General features: G+C 37.0%; 2 protein-coding genes across 5 annotated transcripts; one reads left to right on the top strand and one right to left on the bottom strand.

Annotated features, from left to right (window-relative positions):
* Positions 1-6,885: 6,885 nt before the first annotated feature.
* Positions 6,886-9,152, top strand: LOC105167412 (aspartyl protease family protein 2). Its single transcript, XM_011087116.3, has one exon. It carries the CDS (start codon positions 7,380-7,382, stop codon positions 8,994-8,996), a length of 1,617 nt encoding a protein of 538 aa, XP_011085418.1. The 5' UTR covers positions 6,886-7,379; the 3' UTR covers positions 8,997-9,152.
* Positions 9,153-9,785: 633 nt separating this feature from the next.
* On the bottom strand, positions 9,786-19,185 carry LOC105167411 (uncharacterized). 4 transcript variants are annotated; one of them, XM_011087113.3, is made up of 10 exons: positions 18,656-19,185; positions 17,653-17,696; positions 16,520-16,622; positions 16,021-16,162; positions 15,277-15,851; positions 14,295-14,670; positions 12,459-12,759; positions 12,089-12,250; positions 10,903-11,391; positions 9,786-10,410 (listed from the first exon to the last, which is right to left on the bottom strand). In XM_011087113.3, the coding sequence occupies exons 1-10, from the start codon at positions 18,837-18,839 to the stop codon at positions 10,216-10,218; spliced, it is 2,571 nt and encodes an 856-aa protein (XP_011085415.1). In that variant the 5' UTR covers positions 18,840-19,185; the 3' UTR covers positions 9,786-10,215. The 4 variants fall into 4 exon arrangements, with proteins under 4 accessions (XP_011085415.1, XP_011085416.1, XP_011085417.1 ...); XM_011087114.3 differs by having other exon boundaries at positions 10,903-11,385; XM_011087115.3 differs by having other exon boundaries at positions 16,030-16,162; positions 18,656-19,183.
* Positions 19,186-25,753: the final 6,568 nt, after the last annotated feature.

Here is a 25,753-nt window from a genome sequence, read left to right as displayed (position 1 = left end):
ATCCTTGGGATGAAGCCCTTGTTGGTCCTGTTTTCTGTCCAGATGTTGACTTGGACCACCATGATCTTCGTCTAAAAGAGGTTCTTTTGGAACTCCCTGGGTAGAAGTTTCCATTTTGCTTCCTCTTCTTCCTTGGCTCGCTCGATTCTCCTATAATAGTTGAAAATTCATTTTTATCACAACAGAGAGGAGTTCGTTGGATCTTACCTCTCAATCTTTTCATGTTTTTCTAGATAGATGCTTGATAACACCAATCTTTCAGTTTTTCTTTAAAGAAGACATTCTCCTTGAAACTGAATTTAGTTGTCCTTCAGGCACTTTGTATGATTGGATCAACATTTCCCTCCATTGACTACATATTTGCGAAGAACATTAGATTTGCTACTTCTGTAGTTACTCCACTCTGGAAGAAATACTTGCGAACCAATAGATTTATCCGTTTACTACGCAAAAACTTCTTAGTTCAAGGCTGAAGAGAGCTTGTGCATCCTCTAGCCTTTTATGCTCTACTTCCTCCAAAGTAACCATCTCCAATGAAGTGTATCTTAATAAGCCTTCCTAGCCAGTCTGCAATCGCGCCCTTTGAGTCTCCGACAAGGATGTTGGTTTTGATATTTTCTGGGGTATTGTCCTATTCGATCTTCACAGATCCCTCCAAACTTTAATCCACAAATTTTATGAAGTTTTCCTTGTCGAGTTCTAAGGTGGTTGCTGCTATCTGATGGCTGCAACCCATTTATCTGCCAATTTCTCGATATTCAGAAAATCGATAACATCCAAGTTATGTATAGTGGTTGTATGGATGCAAGGGCTGAAACATGGTTCTCGCTTAGGATGGGCGTCGGGTTGGGTACCCGACATGTCGGATAGTCAAAAAATGAACCCGAACCTGAGTGAATCGTATACCCGTCGGGTTTGGGTACCCGATAGTCGGGTTCGGGTAGTATCTCATAGTAGTGAGACGAACCAATCAAAGAGAGCATGCTCTAAAAATCCAAAACCAAGGAACAAAACATACACTGCAAATATCTAAGACGGGCTTCCTCTTCTCCTCACCCTATCAACAACACAACCCATGAACAATAAAAAGGGGAAAAGTAAAAGAAATCACACACACATACTGACATACACACAACATAACATAGAGGGGCAATTTTTCAAAATGAAAGTCACTTACTAAAGTAAATCCATGTAACTAAATGTAATTTATGGACACAAATACTCAAGGTTTTACATAAATATAAAAAAAAAAGAGTTCAATTACATCCATAAATTATCAGAGGGTCTTGTTAACAACCAGCTCGTATCACATTTTCATCCTCAACTTGTCAAGCATTACACATACAAAGTGGAAGAACTATTAGAGAAAAATTTACAAGTAGCAGTTAGCACCATTAAATATCAATAATTGTTGAATCAACCCCTAACTTAGTCAACTCTACAAAATAGAAAGTAGTTATACAAGTAGAATATATAAGTATAGTATATAGAATTGAACAATAATCAAAATACAAGAAAAAAATATATAAGTACCTTTTCTCAACTACTTTAAGTTCACTCAATTCCTCCTCAATGCTAATTGGTTTGGAGTCTTTCCGAAGTCAATCTTGAGTACAAATAAGTGCTTGCACTATTTTAGGAGACAAAGAGCTCCTAAAAGTGTCAAGAACACGACCATCGGTATTAAATGCGGATTCTGAGGCAATAGTTGAGACCAGAACTACCAATACATCCCGAGCCATTTTGGAAAGAATGGAAAACCTTTGAGTGTTTACTTTCCACCAATTTAGTATGTCAAATTTGTCTCTATGCATTTCAACATCCTCACCAAGATATTTCTCTAATTCTGATTTCATGCGATCCCCTTTCCCACCTGATTTATACATACTGAACTCTTGTTCTATAGTAAACATACAAGCCGCCTCATAATCAGTATATTGCATAGATGTCCCTGCTAAAGAGGAAGATGATGAAGAAACACGACTAACTGATGATCTCGGGCTTCCTGGCGTTCCTTGAAGACTATAACCATATCTTAACTTATAATCATTAAACAACTCATGTCCATCTCTTACTTGTTCTTTCATCACATCACTTTTTTCGGTACCACCATTCAATTTATCAAAGCTAAATTCAATGAAGTCCAATTTATGACCGGGATCAAGGATCACGGCATAATATAAAATCATATCATCTTTTCAATTGATCCTCAATATTTGTCATACTTTTCTTTTATCTTTCTTGTCATCTCATTTAATTCAACATCATTACTACTTAACCAATGTCTGAGAAGCAAATCAACTTCACATATTTCACGAAATACAAGATTAGATATGACATACAAGGCACCAGAAATGCGCAAAGTGAGATTATAAAAATGCCTTAAAAACTCACCAATACCTTTGCCCTCTGCCAATCATAATCAGTCGGTATCCCATCAAATGGTTGTCTCGAAAGATCAGTCTTATAGGCAAGATCTACATCTTCATAAGCATCAAATTTTAGGCTTATAGCTATCTCGTGGAGTTCCATCTAGTAGGTACATCAAGAGATAACAATTTTTTTGTTTCCAATTTTTTAAATTCAGCACACTCTTAAAATTTCTTGTACCTAGCTGGAGAATTCCTAATATACCTGATGGCCCCTCTAATATGAGAGATAGCTTCATACTCACCCTTTAAACCATCCTGCACAACAAGGTTAACTATATGTGTCATACACCTCATGTGCACATATCTCCACCTAAGATGTTTTGCCCCCAATTTTCAGACTTCTTTTTCAAGTAAACGATATCCCCATCATTGGAAGATGCATTATCAACATTGATAGAGAAAACCCTATCAATACCTCAATCAAGCAAGCATTTTTCTACACATTTACCTATTTCTTCACTTTTATGCCCGATAATTGGACAAAAGTTCAAAATTCTTTTATGCAAGTTCCAATCATCATCAATAAAGTGAGCAGTGAGACACATATAATTGAATTTTTGAATGGATTTCCAAGTGTCTGTAGTTATGCAAACCCATTGAGCATGATCTTTAATAAACGACTTCAATCTTGCTCTTTCACTCACATATATATTGAAAATATCTTTTGTTATTGTTCTTCTTGCTAGAATAGCAAACATCGGGCATGCAACAAATAAAAAATGCCTAAATTCAGGATGTTCAACTAACTTAAATGGAAGTTCATCCACAACCAGCATGTGACACAAAGCTTCTCTAGTTTTGTCTTGCTCAAGTCTCCAATTAACAAGAGGGGTGTCTTTATCACCCATGTGAGTTGGTTGGAAAAATAATCGATTTTGATTTCTGGTGATTTCTTGGGGTTTTTTCTTGCAAGATTCATCATAATTCTTCAAAGGTCTAGTTCCATGTGCTTTTGGATCGACTTTGATCTCTCTACTAAAATATTTGCACCTAGCCTTTTGGATTTTATCCTTTTCACAATGAATTTAATGAAATGATCCCACCATGGTGATTTAGAAGTCACCACCCTCTTTTTCCTTTTTTTAGAATCCCCTAAAATATCTTCCTCCTCATCCGCCCCCACCAACTCCTTATCAATATTATCATCAAAATAATGCTCAACATTCTCAAGGCGATCACCATTAACCTGATTTTTCAATCCATCCATATTTATGGTTTGGGCAATCGGTGATGAATTAGACTGAGACTGAGAGTGACTTCCAATTCCATCATAGTTTGACATTTGAAACTAAAATAAAAGATAAATATATTCTAATTAGAGAACAAGAAAAATCCACAATATTAAAGCATAATTAATATCTAAATTTAATAGTGGTAAGTACAAGTTTGATTATTAAATATAATCACAAGATTCTCAACTAGCAATAGCATTATTAAATCAAAAATTAATTTTCAGCGAATCTAGTAGCCACAAACTAAAGCTATATAAATTAATCAAATTCTCCATCTTTCTCACTTCTTTCTCCCTCGCCTCTTTCTCACTTTGGACAATAACATTCCACATAGACTTCTGAGTTGTGATCTACTATAGTGATCTTGGTTGCAGCTTTCTTCAAAGATGTGACTGAATTATATCTAGCACTTGCCCTACAAACTTAATCTGAAGCTCCATTATAAAAGACAAACCCCTGCTGTTACCGTGAGAATTTCATTTTAAAAAACCAAAGGGCTTCATCATACATTTTGATTGGTTAATGTCAAAGAAACAAAATTGAAACTTTAAACCAATTAACATAAAAGAAACCAAATCAAGCAAAGGGTAACTGACCTTGAGAGTTGAGAACAGACTCCTAACATAGATGCGTTCGTGAAGGGCTTGAACTTGAAGAACAGTTTTGGGCTGTAGTTTCTTGGAATTCCCCTTCACACTTTTATAGACAATGCAATACAGGGATGAAATACTTACGACGACGACGACAAGTCTTCGATCACAAGGGGGAACGGCGCGCCGGCGACAAGAGGCGAGTTCGGGTGAGTTTCTTAGGGTTTGGAATTTGGAAACGTAGGTAGCAGAAAAGGCAAAGCACGATCAGAGACAGAGTAGCAGAGTCTCAGACGACAACGTTTCTTTTAAAACGGATCTGGTTTTTGGGTACCCGATCGGGTTTTCAGGTACCACTATCCTACCCGAAACCCGATCCGTTTTATTTATATTGGGTTTCGAGTAAACCCAAACCCCATTTTTTACCAGTAGATCCCAACCCGTATACTCCCAATCTGAACGGGTCGGGTCGGGACCCAAAAAACCCGACCCGAATCCCACCCATATTCTCGCCCAATGTGTATTTTCAGGCACTATTCTTGAATTTCTTCCTAAATTTTCTTTTAGCCTGGTCCCCACGAACGTTGAAGTGGCGTTAGTGTGGAAATCCGCACTCTCTCACATTGGATGATCCGATAGAGGATCATTGAAACATATACTTTCGTCCAGCGGTGGTAGTGCTGGAGTGATTTCATTCATTTGGATATTGACTAAATCCATAATCCCGAGTTGGAAAAAGGATTCTCCCAATTCTTGTAAATCTGATAGATCTGTTGTTGTCACCTCCATTACTCTATACATCTTATGGATGCGATGATCAGATCTTCTCTCGTATTTGGCTTTGGAATTTCCATGGCCTTCCCCTTCTGATGCAGAAGAGGTACTATACCAAAGGCATCCCTGATCTGCTCTTATCTGGATTTAGATGTTTCAGGATTCTCCCTTAGGTTTCTCTTTAGATTTGCAATTTCTGATTTCAGATCTGTAAGATCCTTATGTAGATCGGAAAGGATCTTAAGAATCTCGTCCACCTTTTGGCTCAAGATTTCTATTATATGAATTAACCTATCTCCATAATCTTGAACTGTCTTTTGAATTTCTCTTAGATCTTGCGAGATCTTCGAGGTATCTGGTTCGAGTTCCTCCAATAAGCTCCTTTAATCATAATTTGTAGAACTATATTAGTGAAAAAAATTACCCGTTCCGTCTCTCCTTGCTGGTAATCTACCATGGACTTCGGTTGAATATATGATTTTCATTGTATTTTCTGGTAGCACCTTCTGGATCTAGTGAATTCTCCACTATTCTTCTTGTTCTTCCTCAGTAAGAGGTTTAGGATCTGGCTTTCTGGCCTCTTTAGAATTCCTAGGAGGAAATTCTTTCTTTGTTTTTTCAAGGTCTGGAAATATTCCTATTGTCACTCGAACATTCATTCGGTGTTTGGAGATAATTTCATCCCTCTTCTAGAATTTCCATAAAGAAATTCCATTCTTGATTTTTTAGAGTTTGAAAACATTTCTTGTTATAACTCGAACTTTCGTTCGATTTCATTTTCTTAAAGAGTCTTCTCCGTTAGTGGAAAAGTATCTAAAAGCAATATAAACATATATTTCTTCAATATCTTCAATAAACCTAGCACTAATGCCATTCTTCGCGAGCAGGCATTAGCATGCAATTAGAGATGAATCGGGACTAAATGTAATTTTATGAAAGCTATGGGACTAAAGCTATTGGCCCGAAAAAATTATGGTCAAGTTGACCAGGGGGCGATGTAATTATTTATTCATAACATAGGGGTACATATCATAGGTGGTCAAGATGTATTTAACCTCCCATTTTTTCAAAACTCAAAAAAATTGTCCAGCTTAATTGGCCCAAAAGTCCAATCTCAATTAAAGTAAAATTAGCAAGCTAAAATGCAAAAAGCCCACGGGGGGGGGGGGGGACACCTCCAGTGTAGTTGAAATTTGCCGACGAGACCGTATCATGTCAGGTCCAATTTTAGCCTACAAGTGGCCCAACCAACTCAATTAACATGTCACCAACACCTCTGAACCAGCCCAACAATTTAGAAGTTAATAATTGAGTTTTTTTTAAATAAAAAGAGTTGATGGAATGATTTTTTTAAAATTAAAAAAAAAAAGTATTTTTATGAATTTTTCAAGGCTAAAGTCCATTTAATGCCTTTGTTTTGTTGAAGTGGCTAAAAAAATTGGTGTGTTTCAAAAATAGGCTAACCACCTCCGATGTTTTATAAAACTCAGCAAAAAAAATATTCTTTTTATTAGTAATTAATAGAAAATTACACACTCAAGTGATGGTGTTTTAAGAAAATAAGGGGATCTTTAACATATTTTTAAAATATAAAGAGATTTTTAACTGAGTTTTTAAAATATTGATGAATTTTTTGCATTTAAGCCATTTTTCAAATATAGAGATTGTAGTTGGGCATACATTCGAGTTTAATAAGAGTTGGGAACTAGCTTTGATTCTTTTTAAAAAAGTTGAAATGAAATTACAGTGATATTCCCGAAATGCCACGTTTGATGTGTTTAGCACCGATTGTGGTGTAGGTCCACTAGAGTTTTTAACTCACGCATTGCAGCAACAACAACTCTACTTCTCTACTCCAAATCCAATGCATTAAAATTTACAGATTTCTCACGTAAAAGCGCGTAAAAGGTGGTATTGGAGTTTGCCCATATCAACAGTTTGCAATGCAGTAATAGTATCCAAGCTCTCTTCTCTTGCTCCCCAACATATATTCCTCAGCGCTGACGATTTTCCTTCATTTCTCCAACCACCCTTTTGGCCCCCACTTTCTTCTTCCTCTTCCCTCTTCTTACTTTTATACTTTTTCTATGCTTTCTCCAAGAAATAAATGAGAGATTTTCCAGCCCACAAAGTCAAAATTCAATCTTGAATTTGGATTTCGTACTTCCCCCAAGAAAGAAGTTTGTTGTTTTAGCACAAGGAAAAAAGAGAAAAATGAATCTTGAAATTGGGAACGCAGTTGTCTAGAGCTTGAAGTCTTCTCTTGTTGTGGGCTTTAGTTGTTAGTAGTTGATTCAAGATTGTTACTTTTTCAGTTTGTTTGTGTTCCAGCTAGAGGGCGTTTCTCTCTCATGTTGTCAAAGTCTTTGCTTGTTGTGGGATACTTTTACTTGTTCTGCTATGGCCTTTTAGTCACAAGAAATGGAGTTCTTGGTGTCAGCTATCTGAATTCTGATTATGCCTCTCCTTTTCTGGCCATAGAATTGCCTGCTGCTGACTCTTCCTCTGTAGATTCAGGTTTTGGCTTCTCAAATTCAAAGAAAAGCCTTTTTCCTCAAGAGGGATTTGATGATGAGGTCGAACATGATGATTTTAAGGTAGAACCGACGGTGGTGCTCAACCTGAAACACCGATCATCTGGGAAAAGAAAGAGGCCGAAGGAGTCGGTTTTGGAGTCCACAACCAAGGATTTGAATAGGATTCAGACGCTTCACACAAGGATAGTAGAGAGGAGGAAACAGAATAGCATTTCAAGAATTACTAGAGATGACAGCCGGCGGGCGCCTGCCCCTTCACCGGAATCTTACACAGGCGGGTTCTCCGGCCAGCTCATGGCAACCCTCAAGTCAGGGGTGAGTCTTGGCTCAGGGGAGTACTTAATGGATGTGTTTGTGGGTACACCTCCTAAGCATTACTCTTTGATTCTTGATACTGGTAGTGATCTTAATTGGATCCAATGCAAACCTTGTCATGATTGCTTTGAGCAAAAGGGGCCTTATTATGATCCTATGCAATCGAGTTCATATCGAAATATTGCCTGTAAAGATCCCCGTTGCCGGCTTGTATCGTCCCCTGATCCCCCACAGCCTTGCAAGGCTGAGATTCAGAGTTGTCCTTACTACTACTGGTATGGAGATAGTTCAAACACGACGGGAGATTTTGCATTAGAAACATTTACAGTCAATCTAACGGCGAAAAGTGGGATATCACAGTTTTGGAAAGTGAAAGATGTGATGTTTGGATGTGGTCATTGGAATAGAGGTCTATTTCATGGTGCTGCTGGTGTGTTAGGACTTGGGAGGGGGCCGTTATCGTTTGCCTCCCAGCTCCAATCTTTGTATGGCGATTCGTTCTCCTATTGTCTTCTGAGCAGGAATAGTAACATGAGCAGCAAGTTGATTTTTGGTAAGAATAAGGGGCTGCTGAGCCACCCTGATTTGAACTTCACTACATTGGTTGCCGGAAAAGAAAATCCTGTCAGCACGTTTTATTACGTCCAGATAAAGTCGGTAGTGGTTGGTGGAGAGAAGTTAAATATTCCAGAACAGATGTGGAATATGTCAGCAGATGGCGCCGGTGGTACGATTGTCGACTCGGGTACTACACTCAGTTATTTTGCTGATCCAGCTTACAAGATTATTAAGGAGGCTTTTGAGGAGAAGGTGAAGGGCTATCAAGTTGTGAAGGATTTTCCCATAATGGATCCTTGTTATAATGTATCTGGTGTCGAGAAACTGGATTTGCCCTCATTCTCGTTCGTCTTTGCTGATGGAGCAGTTTGGAATTTCCCAGTCGAGAACTACTTCATCAAGCTCGAGCCTGAAAACATAGTTTGTTTGGCAATTCTGGGAACCCCACGATCAGCTCTGTCAATTATTGGGAACTACCAACAGCAGAACTTCCACATCTTATATGACACTAAGAGATCGAGGCTGGGATTTGCACTAACAAACTGTGCCGATATATAGCATCCTTTAGTAGAGTGTATAGTCTGAGAGGTTGGCGGAAACTTGTAAACATGTCCTCGAAACAACGCTTCTCACTATTTATTTACTGGTGAAGCAAAATAATACTGTTGTTTCAGGCATATACCAGTTAATACATGTTATAATCTTAGTGTTCTACTGCTTCTTGCACATTCTTGCAGGTCCATCATATGCCTGAAAGGCATTGATTCCCCAAGATTTGCAACATGTTATGGTATGTTGTCTTAGCCCTATCTTCTTCGCTAGAATTACTGAATTACTGATATTCTCGTGCAACAATGGAGTCGGAGTCATTGCGCTTCGTACCCATGAACATCACTGATTCCCCAAGATAAGCATCATGACATCGTTGTTTGGCCATCCCAAATTTTGATATGCTGGACAAACGAGACATTCTGCCGAATCAGAAGCTATTTGGCAGAACAAAGTCTTCAGCAAAAAGGTACTCGTATTTTGTTGACTTCACCTACACATTTTATGGAGGAGATCCTCCCTACCCTGCACCGAACCCCTTTTTCCCTCCACCTTGTCCAGAAAAAAGGGGAAAGTTTATCTGTTTTTGTGGTCATCTGCTTAGGATTGCTCCTTTGAAGTCTGAATTCTGAGGTTTTGAAGGTCTTTGTATGGCAAGTTGGTTTGTTTTTATTAGGATAAGAATTGCTTTGAGCTTGGTGGTACCTATCATAAATGTTGAAGCTACGAGTTTCAATTGAATCGAACACTGCTTCAAAGCACTCTATCAGATGGAAAGTCTTAGCAGTCCATCAAAAGTAATGAAATCACCATCTGTATATACCACGGGCCAGTTGCAACATTCCCATAGTTACAACTCTTGTTTTTGCTCTACAGATAAACACCTCAAATACAGTCCCAACTCTAGATAAAATATAACAAACAAAAATAACAAATTCTATTTTAGGCTATGGATAATGCTAAAACCTATAAAGGGATTAACACTTGTTGAGGGAAAATACAAAGCCATCTCCGAGAGGCAAGAAACAGGATCATTTGCGGATTCTGCCCTCAGTTAACTTAAAAAGTTATTGCCCCCTTCCACTAATTTATACTCAGTTCCAGGCATTTGTGCCTGCGGATGTAGCTCTTCAAATCAGAACTTACTATAGAAATTCCATCAAGAAGAATGGTTCGTGCGGATTTTGAACTTGTTGCTGCCTTTCTGAAAGAAGCATCTCCTTTCTTGCTACGGTTGGTAAACACCAGCTCTTGATCCTCCCATATCAACGTGGTTGGTAATGGCTTGAGAATGTAGTAAAAGAGGGTGAACAGTTGCAGCTGTCACTGCCTGTGCCGGGTGGTAAATACCAGTTAAGGTTCCGTGGCCAGGCTGTGTTGAGGTGAAAGCCAGTTGACCCCGGGACACACCTGAACCTTCACTCTGCATAAGCAAATGGATCAGAAGCGATCACTTTTCTAATATGTAAAATAACAATCTCACAAGTTGGAGCGAGAAGCATAGCAACCTAGCAAGTCTTGTATCAAAACATAGTGCTCAGCACAGAAAATGATTCAGTACGTAGTTTGACACAAAGATAGTAAAATGCATAAAAATCAAATTCTTTTTGGTGTCTGATAAGCAATTATTCATAGACAAATCTTGATCAATTGATTAACACCATCATATGCTCTACCAATGAACGTCTCTGACATTGATATTGCCCTGGGAACATATTAGGAATGAGCTTATGCTTATATTTCCATGGAACAATATTAAGAACGATTTTCATGATAAAATTCTTGCTCACTGAGATATCAAGATCAGAAGGAACCAATGTGAGATCAAAATTGTGATTGCAAGGCCTCCTTGTAAAAACTTTCTTCTTAAACAGATAAAGTTCTACTAATAGATCATGTGTGTAAAATGACAAACCTGTTGACCACTGACAGAAATGTAATTTTCCTTTGGGACGGCAATATCCTCATTTAGCGTTGAAGTAAGGGCTGGTGTGGCTGAACTGGATGTGTAGTTGGGCGCAGAAAGACCATATGACCCGTAGCTGCCAGCCACTCCAACGTGGGACGAGCTTCCTGTACTAGATCCTTGCTTATACTGAGAAACCGAATATTTGGCAATTCTTCCAGGTGGCGTTGGATACAAACTGCCACCCTGAGGGTGCTGAGGCGACGCACCATTGCTTAAAAATTGATGAATTGCTAGTGGTGGGACATAAAATGGAGAGAAATAAGGACCATAAGCAATAAATGGAGGATAATGGGGCAGATGAAGGCCAGCTGGTTGATGGAATACAGGAAGAGGTTGCTGAGTTGCAGCTATTGAACTTTGCATGATCCCAGCAGGTTGGGTGACAAGATGTGCTGAAGACACCATGGACTGAATCGGAGGGGCACCACCCTGCAACTGAAGACCTTCAGAAATTAAACATATTATGCTGAACAATTGAGAGGATGAAAAAGTAACAGTTTCTATGGCTAAGACCAGAACCATCTCAAAGTAGCCAAGTAAAAGAGAAATCCACAAGTATCAGACGTAATAGTACAGAACTCAAATATGTATACGAGCCAACTGTTGGCATGACCCTCTTGGGAGAGAAAATAAAAGGAAAAGCATACAATAAAGTATCTTCACACGAATTGTGGTGCTCAGTTCTCCACTATTCACATAAATCAGAAGAAGTTATCTGAGAATTCTGGATAAACTTTTGTGACTTTATCTAAGAGATGTTATTTTTTTGCTAGAAACAGAGTACAAGATATGCATAATTTTCATAAATTGAAAAAAAAATCCACAATCGAAGCCAAGAAAAGAAATAATATAAGTATGAGAACAAGACTTAAAGTAACCATTGCATTTCTTGCAGGAAAAAAACAACTGTGGCAGAATGTGAATTTCACACAACAGAATAACCTTTAAATGTAGGATCCCCAAAAGAGCAAAGAATGAACCTTCTGGTAAAACTTGACAATGGGGAGTTTATGTATTGCAAATCAGTTGATCTCCACATTGCTATCTTAATGGCAATGAAGGTTTATTGGAACTTCACAAAACAGAATAGACAAAGCCAAAGGGGAGCTACTGAGATTTATAAAGCTCAAACCTCTTGAGGAGACTGAGAAGTCTGTGCAGACACAAGTGCAGCATTTCCATGGTATTTGTTTGCAGCTCCAGCAGACTGAAGAGGCAAAGTGTGACCATCACTATCCATGCCAGATTGATAAAACTGTGCATAGTAGCTCGTTGGATCAAAAGATTGCTGCACCTGTATGGCATATTGTAGTCAACTTAATGTTAGTAAATGAAAGTAAACAATATAGTCACGCACACCAAGTTCTCAACAGCAGAGGACTGACCTGTTAGCATACAACAAACAAACAAGCTATAACACATGGATGTGCAATATGTAGGATACTGACGCTATTAGACACTCAACAGTACAAGGAATGTTGAACAACAATGAGAGAACATACAGCAAAGCTTGGAAGTGGAGGAACATCACGAGTTTGAGATTCTGAACTTTCAAAAGGTGGAACTTGGCCACTCAATATTGGTTGCATAAAACCAATATTATAGTTTGAAGAAGAATGGACAACAGGATGTTGATGGCTTCTGGGAGATACCTCCTGCTTGGATTCACCATAATCAGGGCTGATAGAGGATGGGACTTCACACTCGCTAGACAAAAATATTTCTGGTACTTGTGAAACTGATTGGGTATGGCCAGGATATTTTGCTTCAGTGTTCTCCATAGCTACCAACACAGTTTGATTTCTGTAATCATGCAAGAAAGTATGATACTTAGACAGAGAAGTAAATTATAGGAACTAGGTACTGAAACATAAATGAAAAGTTTAAAAGTGAAATGCTTCACGAAGCCCTAATCATACAGCCAAGAATGCGGTTCACACATGAACTTACCAAACAAGATATCAAGAGCAAAATCTCTATGCATGTGCTGGAACATTTAGAAACTTGTATTCATATTATTCAGTGTACAACTACACAGAAAGGTGGTATAGTTCATCAACTGAGGAAGAAACAGGAAGGTCCTGGGGACTTCAAAGAATCTAAGACTGATTAGTGAAAGATTAAGGAAATCATAATATATTGACAATATAGACAGATAAGGCATGAGTGAAGAAGGGGAAATGCTAGAAACTAGAAGGGAACTACCACCAGATATTAGTAAAAGAGAGAAATCAAGGATACTAATAAAAGCGAGAAATGATAAGGATAGGTCACAAGATTTCGGAAGGAAGTGAACTGAAAAATTCATGCTGTTCAACACAGGGAAAATATGCACGTTAAAAAGTGAAGTAGCTAAGAGTGAATCCTGTGAAATTGTCATCAGCAACAAAACCAAAGAAAGTTTCAGTACAATTCATAAAGAGAAACAGAAGATGCTCCCGGCCCCAGGACACATTCCGGAGAGTGAGGAACGAAAATTTAAGGCATGGTTCGTCCACATGGTTAAACTATTAAGTGGGGCATTTTCTAGAAGGGAAGACTTCAAGGTTTTCTAGCATCTTAAATGATTACATATAGGTGTAACATAAATTTGGAGAGCGCAAGAAATTTTCTTGATTTTCTAGTTTAAGTTTAAGGCTCTCCAAGACTCCAATATGAGATTGAGTGTGGTTCTCACAATTCGTCTTAGTCCCATGAATTTTTTTTCTTTTTGCATGTTACTTGCTGCATCCTTCGAACAAAATCTTTGAATAAATCGTAGGTTCCTGCTGTGCAGACCTGGGCCTGACTCTTTTAAAAATTTTCATTAATCCATGTCATCCCTCAACCACCGAAGTAGACCCTTTAAGTGTTAAGGAGCAGGCTTTTCCAGCAACAATCTATTTTCTGGGCATCTCCCCACTCATTTAGAGCATATAGACCAGGACTGTAAATCTCTCCATTAAGACAGCACTATTTGCTCAGCCAAATTATGACGCTAAGGAGCACTAATGGATAATTTGAATCTTAATCAGGACACCACAATCTGACACCTACCATACGATTCATTTTTATAAACCCAGAAGAGTTCCTTCATAATCAAACTAGATCTCCACTTCCATATATCAACAATGAGCTACATCTATGCCCGTTCTTTCAGTCCTGATGTGGCTATTAATAGACAGGAAAGAAAATTCTGTTGATGAAAAGCATGCTACATAAAGATGGGTTTTAATCCCACAGCAGAACTAACAATCGCCAACATAGAACATAAGTATAAACCTCACTTAACAACAAAAGAAAGATATTTGAGGCAGAAACCAGATAAAACAGAACTTGGGGAGGGGAGAGAGAGACACCTCAACTTTAGCTCCTTCATGGGTTCATCAATAGGTTCAGATGATCCAGATAGTGCTGGACTCTTGTCACTCTCAAGGCCTCCATTACGTGTCATGTCTACTCCAAAGCTAGCATCAAAACTTCCAAAACAAAATCCAAGTTTTCCAACTTCAGGCACATGTATATGGTTAGGAATAATAACATGCTGACTATCAGAAATGTGTAACTCCTCTAACTTCGTCTGCAGCTCTGGAGTAGCTTCTTTTAAAGGAGCTAGCTGTGATTCAGGATAACTGCCAACAGATATTGTAGAAACCTCAGATGAAGCATCTGTGCTGACACTCTGTCCAATACTGGGATTTGTAGACTTTGGCTTCCACTCTTTGCTTGGAACCACTGAAGCAAAAGACATTGAGACACCAGTTATTTACTGCATACAACACCTATTCTTCATATTCAAAAATGAGCAAGTGCAGGTGCAACCATTACAATCAAATCCATAAGATTACCGACTTCACTCTCATGTTTCCGCAGATTATGCTTTCTTCCATCACAAGTATGACAACATTTAAATGTTGAAACAAGCATCAATTTGGATTGTCATCCATTTAATAAAGAACAACATAGACACAGATTATCACAAACTAAGACCACCATAATGCAAAATAAGAAATACACATTTTACAGACCATCTGTTTCAATGTTATCTTGCTCAATCTGTTGGAAGGGCAGCTCGCTTAACAAATCTATGTTCCAAAAATTTAGTTGAAGCAATCATCAGCCAGGAAGATAGAACACATCAATATGTATGGAGTAGTAGTAATGCCAACTATAAGCTACTCTTACATTTACAACAAATGCTTCCTTGGTTAAAACAGTCAGTTCTGTGCCACAGTGCAACACTTAATGAATGCAGCTAGCAGCACCACCTGGGCAGTCTTTTAGAACAAATAATGAAACAACATAAGTACTTCTTTCATATGGCCTCATCAAGATTTATACCTTTTTGTGGGCCAACCACTTGAGATGGATTGTTATAATTAGATGAAGGCCTACTAACAGAAGAAACACCAAAAATAGAAGAGGCAGTCCCCATAGATACTGAATTTTGAGTATTTCCAACTCCCTGGAAGTCATTTGGCATCTTTTCCTGCATGGCAGAAGCTGATTTCCTCTCTGCAAGATTATCAGCAATTAGTTCAATGGCAATTTGCTGATTTCCTGCTTCACCACTAATTGCATCCATGGCACTGGGGAGTGGAAAATCTAGAGATGGCACAGGATCCAAAGAAGAGAAATGAGATCCTGAACCAGGTGCCGGAGTTGGGGATTTTGCAGGGTTACTTGAATCTAGCATCTCATTCTTTTGTATATCCCTGGTCCTTGGAGTATCAGGGATGCTACTTGAATCAATAGGGGATGAAAATCTCAGTGGTCCTTCCAACTTACGCATGCTGGTAATTCCAGTTTCATTGTATTGATCAACACCTCCACATGCACACACATGGTTGTCACAAATAGAATTGGTACTCTGGGAAGTAATACCAGATGGACCATTAGACACATCAGTAATTGGACTGCAAAGACATAAGACAAATAAACCTCAGAAAACATTGAGGGGGAAAAGTGGCTCGAAAATATTGACAAGTAAAAGCGGCAGAAACATGGAGCTGTGTCAATAAGTACAGATTTGAACATGTAAAATATGAACACATCACATTACAAGCACATCAAAAGGCAAACCACCTATCCGACCTTGCAATGGAAGAAGCTTCATTCTTTTTCACTTCTTGTGCATTGACCAGAAGACTCTTGCTAACGACTTTCTCTGGAATCTGACTGGTGGCCCTTTCCTTAACAGTGGATGAACTTCTTCCACCACCAGCATCTGACAAGACATGATGAGAACACCAGATGACAGAATGAATAGGACAAAAGATAGCACTTCTGTGATAACAATTTTTAGAAAATTATACTTTTTTTTTTTGGGGGTGGGGGGGGCTTCCTTTTACGTAGTGCTTGGTGGAAGGAATTGCTTTTCTAAAAAAATAAGTACGCAGTTACTATGGAGTTATGACCAGAGATCATACCTATCCCAGCAGGCAGACAAGTGAAATGACATGATTGAGAGTTAAATGATAAGTAACAAGAAGAATAATATGCATATAACCACTTAATCTTCCAATTCTAAAAGGCAAACATAAAGGTGATTCGTCATGCTTAACAGCCACAAATATAGGCTCACCCTGAGACACATGCCGGGATGAATAGTTTCCGCCACCTGCTCTATTCCCCCGCGCCTGGCTACCTGGCTTCCACCTCAACTCTGCAGGCTCCTTATTCAAATTCTGAACATGTATGGACAATAATTTAAACCAAGTCATAGTCTGCTTAAGCCGCAGCAGTTTAGGAGAAACTTCAATGGGGAAAAACAAGAAAGAGATGGGGGTAAAATAACAAAGCAAGAAGAGCAAGAGAATTCAAAAATAAGTCCATGCAGGGGATTGTGGTATAGTTGAAGGCATGAAAGGTAGTAAGATCAAAAGAGCTACAAAGACAATCAGGCATCTTTTTATTCAAGGAAAGAATAGATAATGAAAAGACTTGGTGTCATATTTGCCTCCTACTATTCGAGGCTGATGACTAATCTATTAGTTGACAACTTTCCCTGTCTCTTCCATTTATTTCAGATTGCTTGTATTCTGAAGGAAGGCTGGACTTTTTCTCTACTTTCTTTAGACACTCGAATACAGAACTATCATGCTGCCAAAATGGCTATTCAAGGTTGAAACAATGAGATCCTCTGCAGTCTAAACTTAAACCCAATGGATGACATCCTAGTAAGGAGATCCATAACATTGCCACCACATAGAGCATTGTAAGATTTCGGCAGAATGATCCAGTGGCACTGAAATGCCAAATGCATAAAAGGCATAATTTATTTATTGTGCTGGAGCAGACTTGAGGTAGCTGAGGATTGATTGTGAATCTGTGATGGGAGCAAACATAACTGGGAAAGCAATACAAAAGGTTCTCAAAGTTCATGGATAATTACTCTCTTCATTTTTCTACCCTGTTCAAAAACTTTCTTATTCTTGTCCTCTGGAAGCTTTAAAACTTGGCCACAAGGAAAGTTCAAGATATACTAATATCACATATAATGAGGTTCATATACTCTTGCTAGTAAGAGGAGGAAAGAAACAAATCCAGAAAGTCTTAAAACTATCAAAAAAAAACAATAAACATCTTTTAACCGGACCGAAGGACGAAGCAAAATATATTAAAGGGGCTAGCATGTCATTGTAAATTCAGAATTCAGCTATGTTTAAGAAATTATTAGTAAGCGACAGACCACAAGGGAACCAAATCATGAACTACCTCTTTTCTCCTATCACGTTTCTTTTTTACTTCATGGAATGTACCTGTAGAAGAATATAACAGAACAAGTCAGTCTGCCAGCAAACAAAGCACCTGAGCTATCAAACACAAATACAACAAAATGCTTTTCTGGTGAAATAGAATTTGATATGTGTTCTACTATTCTGTCAAGTAAATTAAGAAAAGAAAACAATAGGTGACTCAGGCTTTTATGGTCAACCATGTCATGGTAATGGTACCAGAAATGCTTATTTTCGGGAATTTTAAACAGAGATTCTGGTTACAATCCTAGACCCCTACTATTAACTAGGGATGACAAATGTGCTGCTAAAATCATTCCAACCATCACTGGTGGTAGCTGAAACAGGAAATGCCTTTTTATTCACGCACTGGAGACCCAAAGCATTTACATTTTCAAACTGATGCTCCTCGATGTGAAACTGCCAAACAACCTATGAGTCTCATACAGGCAATTAAACAAATTTTCAACTACGCCTCTAACTAGAATGAATTAATACACAGGCAATCCAGAAAAGAATCCAACAAACAACAACACAATCTATAAGTTGAAACCACAGTTTACCAGTAAAACAAAATACAAACAACAGGCAGCAACCAACAGGAAGGTAGAGGACAGCTTTTAAGAACCACATCTGTAATAGAAGTTTGACAACAGCAACAGAAGCATACAAATTCACAAACTACTGTCACCCCTCAAGTTCATCTTGATCCCATCACCACAACAATTCATCCTTCTTTTTCCTTTCCAGCTAAACCTCAGGTTATTTCAATTCTTCATGCTCGCAAAAACAGGTATACACACATAAACCCATTAAGAAAATAGTAGATCAAACTGAACCCATTAAACACTCGTAATGACAACACAGATCAAAAGCAGAATCGACGCCAACGAGCCTAGTACATATATAAAAAGTAAACGAGGCAAAAACAGAAGAAGAAGAAGAAGAAGAAGGGGAAAGAATAAAATGAAAATTTGTCTAACCGAGAAGTAGGAGCTTCTGCGTAGTTTCATTGGGATCCATGGAACATTCCTTAAGCATTGCATAAATCTCATCTTCGCTATGATTATGCCCAGTAATCTCCTTTATATCCTCGATCGTCTTCTTTACGCTGCCCGGAATCGGAACCCTACTTCCCACTGCAGCTCCCTTAACTCCACTGCTCATCTTCCTCTTCTTCTTCTTCAATCCCCACCCCCAACACCTCTACTGCATCTATATACTTCCGTATATATATAATATACTATAATGATCAGTAGCAGAAAACAAATCAACTAATGCAAGTACAGAACAGACATGTTTGATGTATCTAGAGGGAGAGGAGGGGGGAACGAGAAAGAGGGTTGAGCTGATTTATGTGCTTTGGGGAAAATGGTTCTTGAAATCATTTATATATTGATTTGAGGTACGAAGTTCAAAAAATGTTTTGACATGCTTGTGTATGTGTTTCCTGAGTGAGTGTGTGCAATTATAGGTGACAGTTGACACAAACACCATGCCTAAAGACCTGTGTCTTTGCGTGGGTTTAAACGCACAACTTCCTTCCCCCCCCCCCCCCCCTCTACTTTGTTTATTCCATTTAAATAAGGGATAATACATTTCTTTTCTTTAAGATTTGTTATAATTATACATTCTTAAGATTTATTTTTATCTAACAAATAAGTCCCTCCATTGGTTAAAATTCACTGAATTTGTTGATATTAATAAAAAAAACTGAATGAAAATTATTATTTAATCTCGATTGATTTATTACTGACTTATTGCAGGTCAAACAATTATGTTTCGAACTAAACTATCCTTATAAAGGTAAAGATATACCTACTTATATGTATTAACGCGTAAAGATATATGAAGGTAATTTGATCATAAAAATTCTATGTGACTTGTAATAAGTCAATCGGGGTAAATATAAATTTATTTTTTTGTTAATATCAGCAATTTTGGTTAATTTTGATTAATGGAGAGTCTTATTTGTTAGACGGAAACAAGCTTCAAAGGTGCTAGGTGTAATTTCTCAAACCACAAAGAATTTACGTGTAATTATGCCAAATATCAGGGATGGAAGTATAATTATCCCTTGAATAAATGATAGAAAAAAGTTGTAACTTAAATTTCTATAAAAATTGAGAGTATTTAAAAATAAAATTTAAATTGAATTATTAAAAAAAAAGCTTAATACTTGTAATTTTAATAATAAGTTGCAAATGCTGGTAGGAAGTTATTTATAATGCTTTATAGAAATTGACTTAGATTAACTTAATTTAAATAATTTAAAAATAAAAATTATAAAATAAATACGTTTTTTAGTAATAAACTGATAAACACATAAAGAATATATTGTGTCGGGTGATTGGAATCTTTTGAGGTCATTTGAACAAACTAAGAATCGGTCAAAAACTACTGAGCAAAGCTATTGATCTAAAAGTGAGGTCGAACCTTAACATCAACTTCAACAGAATAAGCGTTTGCAAACGCTCCCGTAAAGTTATTGGAAAACATTATTGCTTTTTAAATGGTATTTATAACACTTTAAAATAAATTTTATTTGTCTACTGTTGGAAATAAATTAGATTGAAGAAATATATATTTATTCGTTTTCACCTACGACTTGTGTTTTGAATTGTTTACCTACTATAATTCTTGGATTGCGTGTATAGCCTGATCTGCAGATGCTAGTTGGAACCGATGATTCGAGTGTAGTGGCAGAAAATTTTTGACACACTGGATTATCGTCTCCAACTTTGTATATCACCTTAGCTAGTCTTAATTTTGTAAGAGAGTAGTACTCCTTATTTATGCTTTTGTGATTTATTATAAGGAGTAATACTCCTCGTTTATGCTTTGGGCTAATATTTATAAGAGAGTAGTACTCCTGATTTTACAGCTTTTTTAGAAATAATAGGGAGTCAGCACTCCCCGTTGTAAATTTGCTCACCTTTTATTTTAATAAAGAAGGATTGGGGACTAGGAAAAGCTCCCCCCACCCTCAGGTGGTTTCAATGAAAAAAAAAATAATAATTTGTTTACGTAAAGTTGATGTAAGAGCAAAAGTTACATAGAATTCTCAATATAAGTTGTTTTTCCAAACAATTCAACCCCAATTTTTCTTCACTTTTTATTTTTTATTTTTAATACTTTCAACTTGGCTCTGACTTAACTTACAATATTTCCTAAAGTTTTAAGAGCTTGTTTGGTTGTGTTTTCAATGAGATTTTTTTCACTTTTCACTGTTTGGGTAGGTGGGAATTTGTTTGGTCAAGTCATTTTTAGTGAGAATGAATTCCTATTCTAATTCTCAATTTCAAATTTATATAGGTCACATGGGCTTGTCATAGTTGTCTTTCTGTCACATCAAAAATACATATACCTATATTTAACATTCTCGCACCTATATACCTATATTTGGAAACAACTAATCCAAATATATTCTTAGTTTTCACACAAAAACCAACAAAGCATTTCTACATATTTTCAATTGTTGGAAACTGAAAATGAAAATGAAAACACAACCAAACGGGCATATTTCTATAGCTTATTTCCACGATAAAAGTAATAAATTATTTAAACAACCCTTTTAAGTGTCCTGAAATTTATATACTGATCTATCGAAAAGTGGTTTGAGATGGTAAGATGTCAAAATTATGCACTATGTTTGTTTTCATTTTCAACTTATTTCCGAGACAAGTCAAAACATACTCAATGTTTGCCATCATTCAAAAATACCTTATTTAGGTGTTTTTAACTATTTTAGCATAAAAACATATATATATATATATACACACACATATATACATAAATATATATAAAAAAAAGCATGATTTGACAATGAATAGTAATTTTTGTCTCCCAAAATACAACATTAAACATATAATATTTATTTTAAATTATCTCCAAAGACATGATTTGACAATGAATAGTAATTTTTGTCTCCCAAAACACAACATTAAATATATAATACTTATTTTAAATTATCTCCAAAAACAAATCCAAATATACATACTATCTCTAACACACACTTATTTATCTTTGTTTTTCTCTCTCTATTTCCACAAAACACAACAAAATACTCAGAAAATGAATCCAAACATTATGATGTAGTTTGTATGGTAAAAAAAAAATTGATCATAATTTAATGGTAAAATATTATGTTACCCTTGTCCTCTTCCAGTAATGTTTCAATATTTAGCGAAAAAATGTCACCTTGTAATTTTTGGTTAAAAATTCGATTAAAATATAAATTAAATACTGAAGTAGCCCTAATCTATTTTATGTAAAGGGAGAAAAGAAAAGGCTATACAAATACGTGTATTTTTATCATAAAAAATATTTATTTATAATACAAAATTAAGAATAGTTCAATTTTTCAAATTTTCTAAAATGCATAATTTTCAAAATGAAGTCAGAGGCTGTGTTAAATTGAGGATAATTTTTTTTTTTTTTGGACAAACTAAAAATGGGTTATTTAGATTCTATTATTTTTTATGTATATGAAGTATAATATGTGTTTTATGTGTTATTGAACCTAATAATCAGCAATTATTTTAAATTAAATTAATAAAAACACTAGGGAGCTCGTCCTCCCATGCTCCGTTAGCGGTTCCCAATCGAGTTTTCTAATGCAGGAGAATTGTCTGGTTGGTGACCTCCATTTATCTGTTTGCTTCAGAATTTCTAACTGAGGTGAAGAATTGCTTGATCGCTAGTCCGTTGCACAGTCCTTAAGCTTATTCCTAAAAAACTGAGTCTCATTGTCAGATATTAGGGCGCGGGGATGCCAAAGCGGCATATGATATTCTTCCACAAGAACTTGATCACTTCTTTCTTTGATACTTGGCTAAGGGCTTGGCTTATACCCATATAAAATAGTCAACTGCAACGATCAAGAACTTTCTCTGTCTGTGGCTTGTAGAAAAGACCTAACTAAATCTAAACCCTACTAATCGAAAGGGCATGGACTTTCAAAGGGCTGCATTAGCATTGCTGGTTGGTGATTAATGTTTGTATGTTCTTAGCATGCCCGATATCGCCTTACCAACTCATTCGCGTCAAGGAGCATCGTGGGCTAAAAGAATCCCTGGCTCAGGGCCTTTCCTGCTAAGGCTTTTCCTTCAAGATGGTTTCCGCAGGTTTCCTCGTGTATCTCTCTTAAGATATAATTCCCCTCCTTGGGAATTAGACATTTTAGAAAGGGTTGTGAGAAACCACATTTGTATAATTCTCCATTGATCATGACGAAGCGAAATGCTTTTTTCTCAAAGCTTTCGCCTCCTTTCGATTCTCAAGTTCAGTCCCATCAGTAAGGAATCTGACAATAGTTCCTTCCAGCTTAAAGATGTTAGGTCCATATACATAATCTCCTCTGCTCCTCGATCGCGACCCTTTTCAATGAGAGAAAAGTGATTCTTCTATTTCGAATTGCTACCATCGAGCTTGCTAACTTGGCTAGCTGGTCGGCCACGGCATGATCTGCTCTCACACCTAAATAATAGAGGTCTATTCGAATTTTTCAAGTAGGTTGTTGCTTTCAAAGAATGCTTAGACATTTTTTCGTCTCGTGTCTCATAGGATCCCTGGATCTGATTAACCACCAATTGCGAGTCACTATAGATGACAATCTTTTGCGTCCCGGCAGCTAAAGCTAACTTCCCCCTACAAAAAATGCCTTGTATTCTGCCTCATTGTTCGATGAGGGATACTCCAATTTTTTGGCATACACAAACTTATCTCCATGGGAGCTCTCTAGAACTATCCCAGCCCTACTTCCCGCCAATGTGGACGATCTATTGACGTGCAAACTCCAGGTAGGCGTATAAATGCTCGCCCAGTCATACGCCAACTCGACGAGGAAATCAGCTAGCATTTGCACTTTAATAGCTGGTCTTGGGTGAAATTAACACTGAACTCACTTAACTCCACCTCCAATTTGACCATCCTCCCTGAAAGCTCTGGACTCGACGCTTCAAAGGATGGTTTGTCGACACTATCACTTGGTGTGACTGGAAGTAAGGCCTTAACTTTCTAGGTGCAATGATTAAAGATAGGGCTAACTTTTCAATTTGGGAGTATCTGGATTCGGCCCCTTATAGTATTTTACTAACATAATATACCAGGTGGTGTTCTCTATTTTCTTGCCGCATCAAAACTGAGCGAACGGTATTTTCAGAAATCATCAGGTAGTGGTAGAGGATTTCCTCAGTCTTGGGTTTTGTTAACAAAGGCGGTGAAGCCAAGTACCTCTTCAACTCATCGAATGCTTCTTGGCTAGTTTTGAACCTTGAAGAAAGGTAGGTCCTTGTCCGCGGATCACAAAATGAATGATTCAGAGACGCCAACCTCTCTGCAAGTTTTTGTACCTCTTTGATCGACTTCAATTGGGATATGTCCATGATAGCATTAATTTTCTTTGGGTTGGTTTCTATTCTTCTCTCGGAGATCATGTACCAAAGAAACTTTCCCCCCTTCACCCCAAAGGTACACTTAGCAGGGTTTGTTGTGGATAATAGTGTGAATTATGTTTATAATCATATCTCAAAATAACTTTATATATATTATTATATATAAATTATCACAATTACAAGTAGTACGAAAATGAATGAAATAAATTTAGAAATTAGAAAATCTGCACCGATGGAGGGTCACGACACTTGTCCTGACCTAAAGCCATGATTGCCTCCCTATGTGCAGGTTTTAACAGTTGACCATGACTCTAGGATAAAACCTCATTAGCTTTCAGCAGTGTCTCATCCCATGTGCACAACCACGAAGAGACTAGGAACCAGTCTACAGTCATGTTGCAAAAACTCTATAAATACTTGTAGGAGTATAAAACATCTTTCAACTCATAAGTTATACAAAATCTATATCTCTCTCGATGTGCCAAATGAAAAAAAACTAATGACCCTTTAAATAGTTGTAAATATTTGACCGTTATATTTTATATATTTATGTGACCTATTTATAATTGGATTTATTATAATATTATGAGTTTTAATTAGGCCTTGTTGGAAATAAGCTTTAAAATTTTCTACATTATCAAATTATTTCCAACACTTTATTTGATCTTAATGTGTCAGTTTAATTTGATATTTAATTGAGGTTTATGGCCCCATTATTATAATGATTTAATTATGATTTTATAAGGTTTAATAAGTATTTGACCGTTACATTTTATATATTTATGTGACCTATTTATAATTGGATTTATTATAATATTGAGTTTTAATTAGGTCACTTAATATTTTATAACGGCCAAAATTTTACCACTATCTAAAGGGCCGTTACTTTTTTTCATTTGGCACATTGAGAGACATATAGATTTTATATAGCTTATGAGCTGAGAAATATTTTATACTCCCACAAGTATTTGTAGAGTTTTTGCAACGTGACTGTGGACTGGTTCCTAGTCTCCTCGTGGTCGTGCACATGGGATGAGACACTGTTGAGAGCTAATGGCTTTTTATCCTGGAGTCATGGTCAACCGTTAAAACCTGCACGTAGGAAGGCAATTATGGCTTTAGGTCAGTGACAAGTGTTGTGACTCTCCATCGGTGCAGCTTTTCTAATTTCTAAATTTATTATGTTCATTTTCGTACTATGTGTAATTGTGATAATTTATATAATGATATTTTATATATAATGTTCATTTGAGATATGATTATAAACACAAATCACACCATTTTCACAACAGGGTATAATTTCATACCAAAGGCTTTCAATATTTGGAAGCACTTTTCTAAATCCTTGATATGATCTTGCTCTTTCACGTTATTAACTAGCATTTCATCTATATAAACATCCATGTTTCAATCAACCTAGTTTTAAATATGTGGTTGACAAGTTGTTGGTATGTTGCTCCTGTATTTTTCAAGCCAGATGACATGACGTTGTAGCAGAAGATCCTTTGGTCCGTGATAAAATTTGTTTTTTCATGATCTTCTAGGGCTAACGAAATTTGATTATAGCCTTGGAACGCATCTAGAAAGCTCAACATTCACATCCAGAGGTGGAGTCGACCAAAATGTCAATTCACGGGAAAAGAAAGGATCTTTCGGACATGTCTTGTTCAAATATGTGAAATCAAT

Source organism: Sesamum indicum, linkage group LG8 (assembly GCF_026168435.1).
Source record: "Sesamum indicum cultivar Baizhima isolate 11 linkage group LG8, ASM2616843v1, whole genome shotgun sequence".
Lineage (NCBI taxonomy): Eukaryota > Viridiplantae > Streptophyta > Magnoliopsida > Lamiales > Pedaliaceae > Sesamum > Sesamum indicum.
The sequence above is the reverse complement of the archived record's forward strand: the minus strand, read 5'-3'. Positions and strand labels throughout refer to the sequence as shown.

Excerpts from the sequence above, each read along its gene's own strand:
- LOC105167412 (XM_011087116.3), top strand. The coding sequence starts at position 7,380 with ATGTTGTCAAAGTCTTTGCTTGTTGTGGGATACTTTTACTTGTTCTGC.
- LOC105167411 (XM_011087113.3), bottom strand. The coding sequence starts at position 18,839 with ATGAGCAGTGGAGTTAAGGGAGCTGCAGTGGGAAGTAGGGTTCCGATT. Across the intron at positions 16,163-16,519 it reads ATCCCGGCATGTGTCTCAGG|ATGCTGGTGGTGGAAGAAGT; the intron begins GTGAGCCTATAT and ends ATGTCTTGTCAG. Across the intron at positions 10,411-10,902 it reads TTTCTGTCAGTGGTCAACAG|AGTGAAGGTTCAGGTGTGTC; the intron begins GTTTGTCATTTT and ends TTGCTTATGCAG.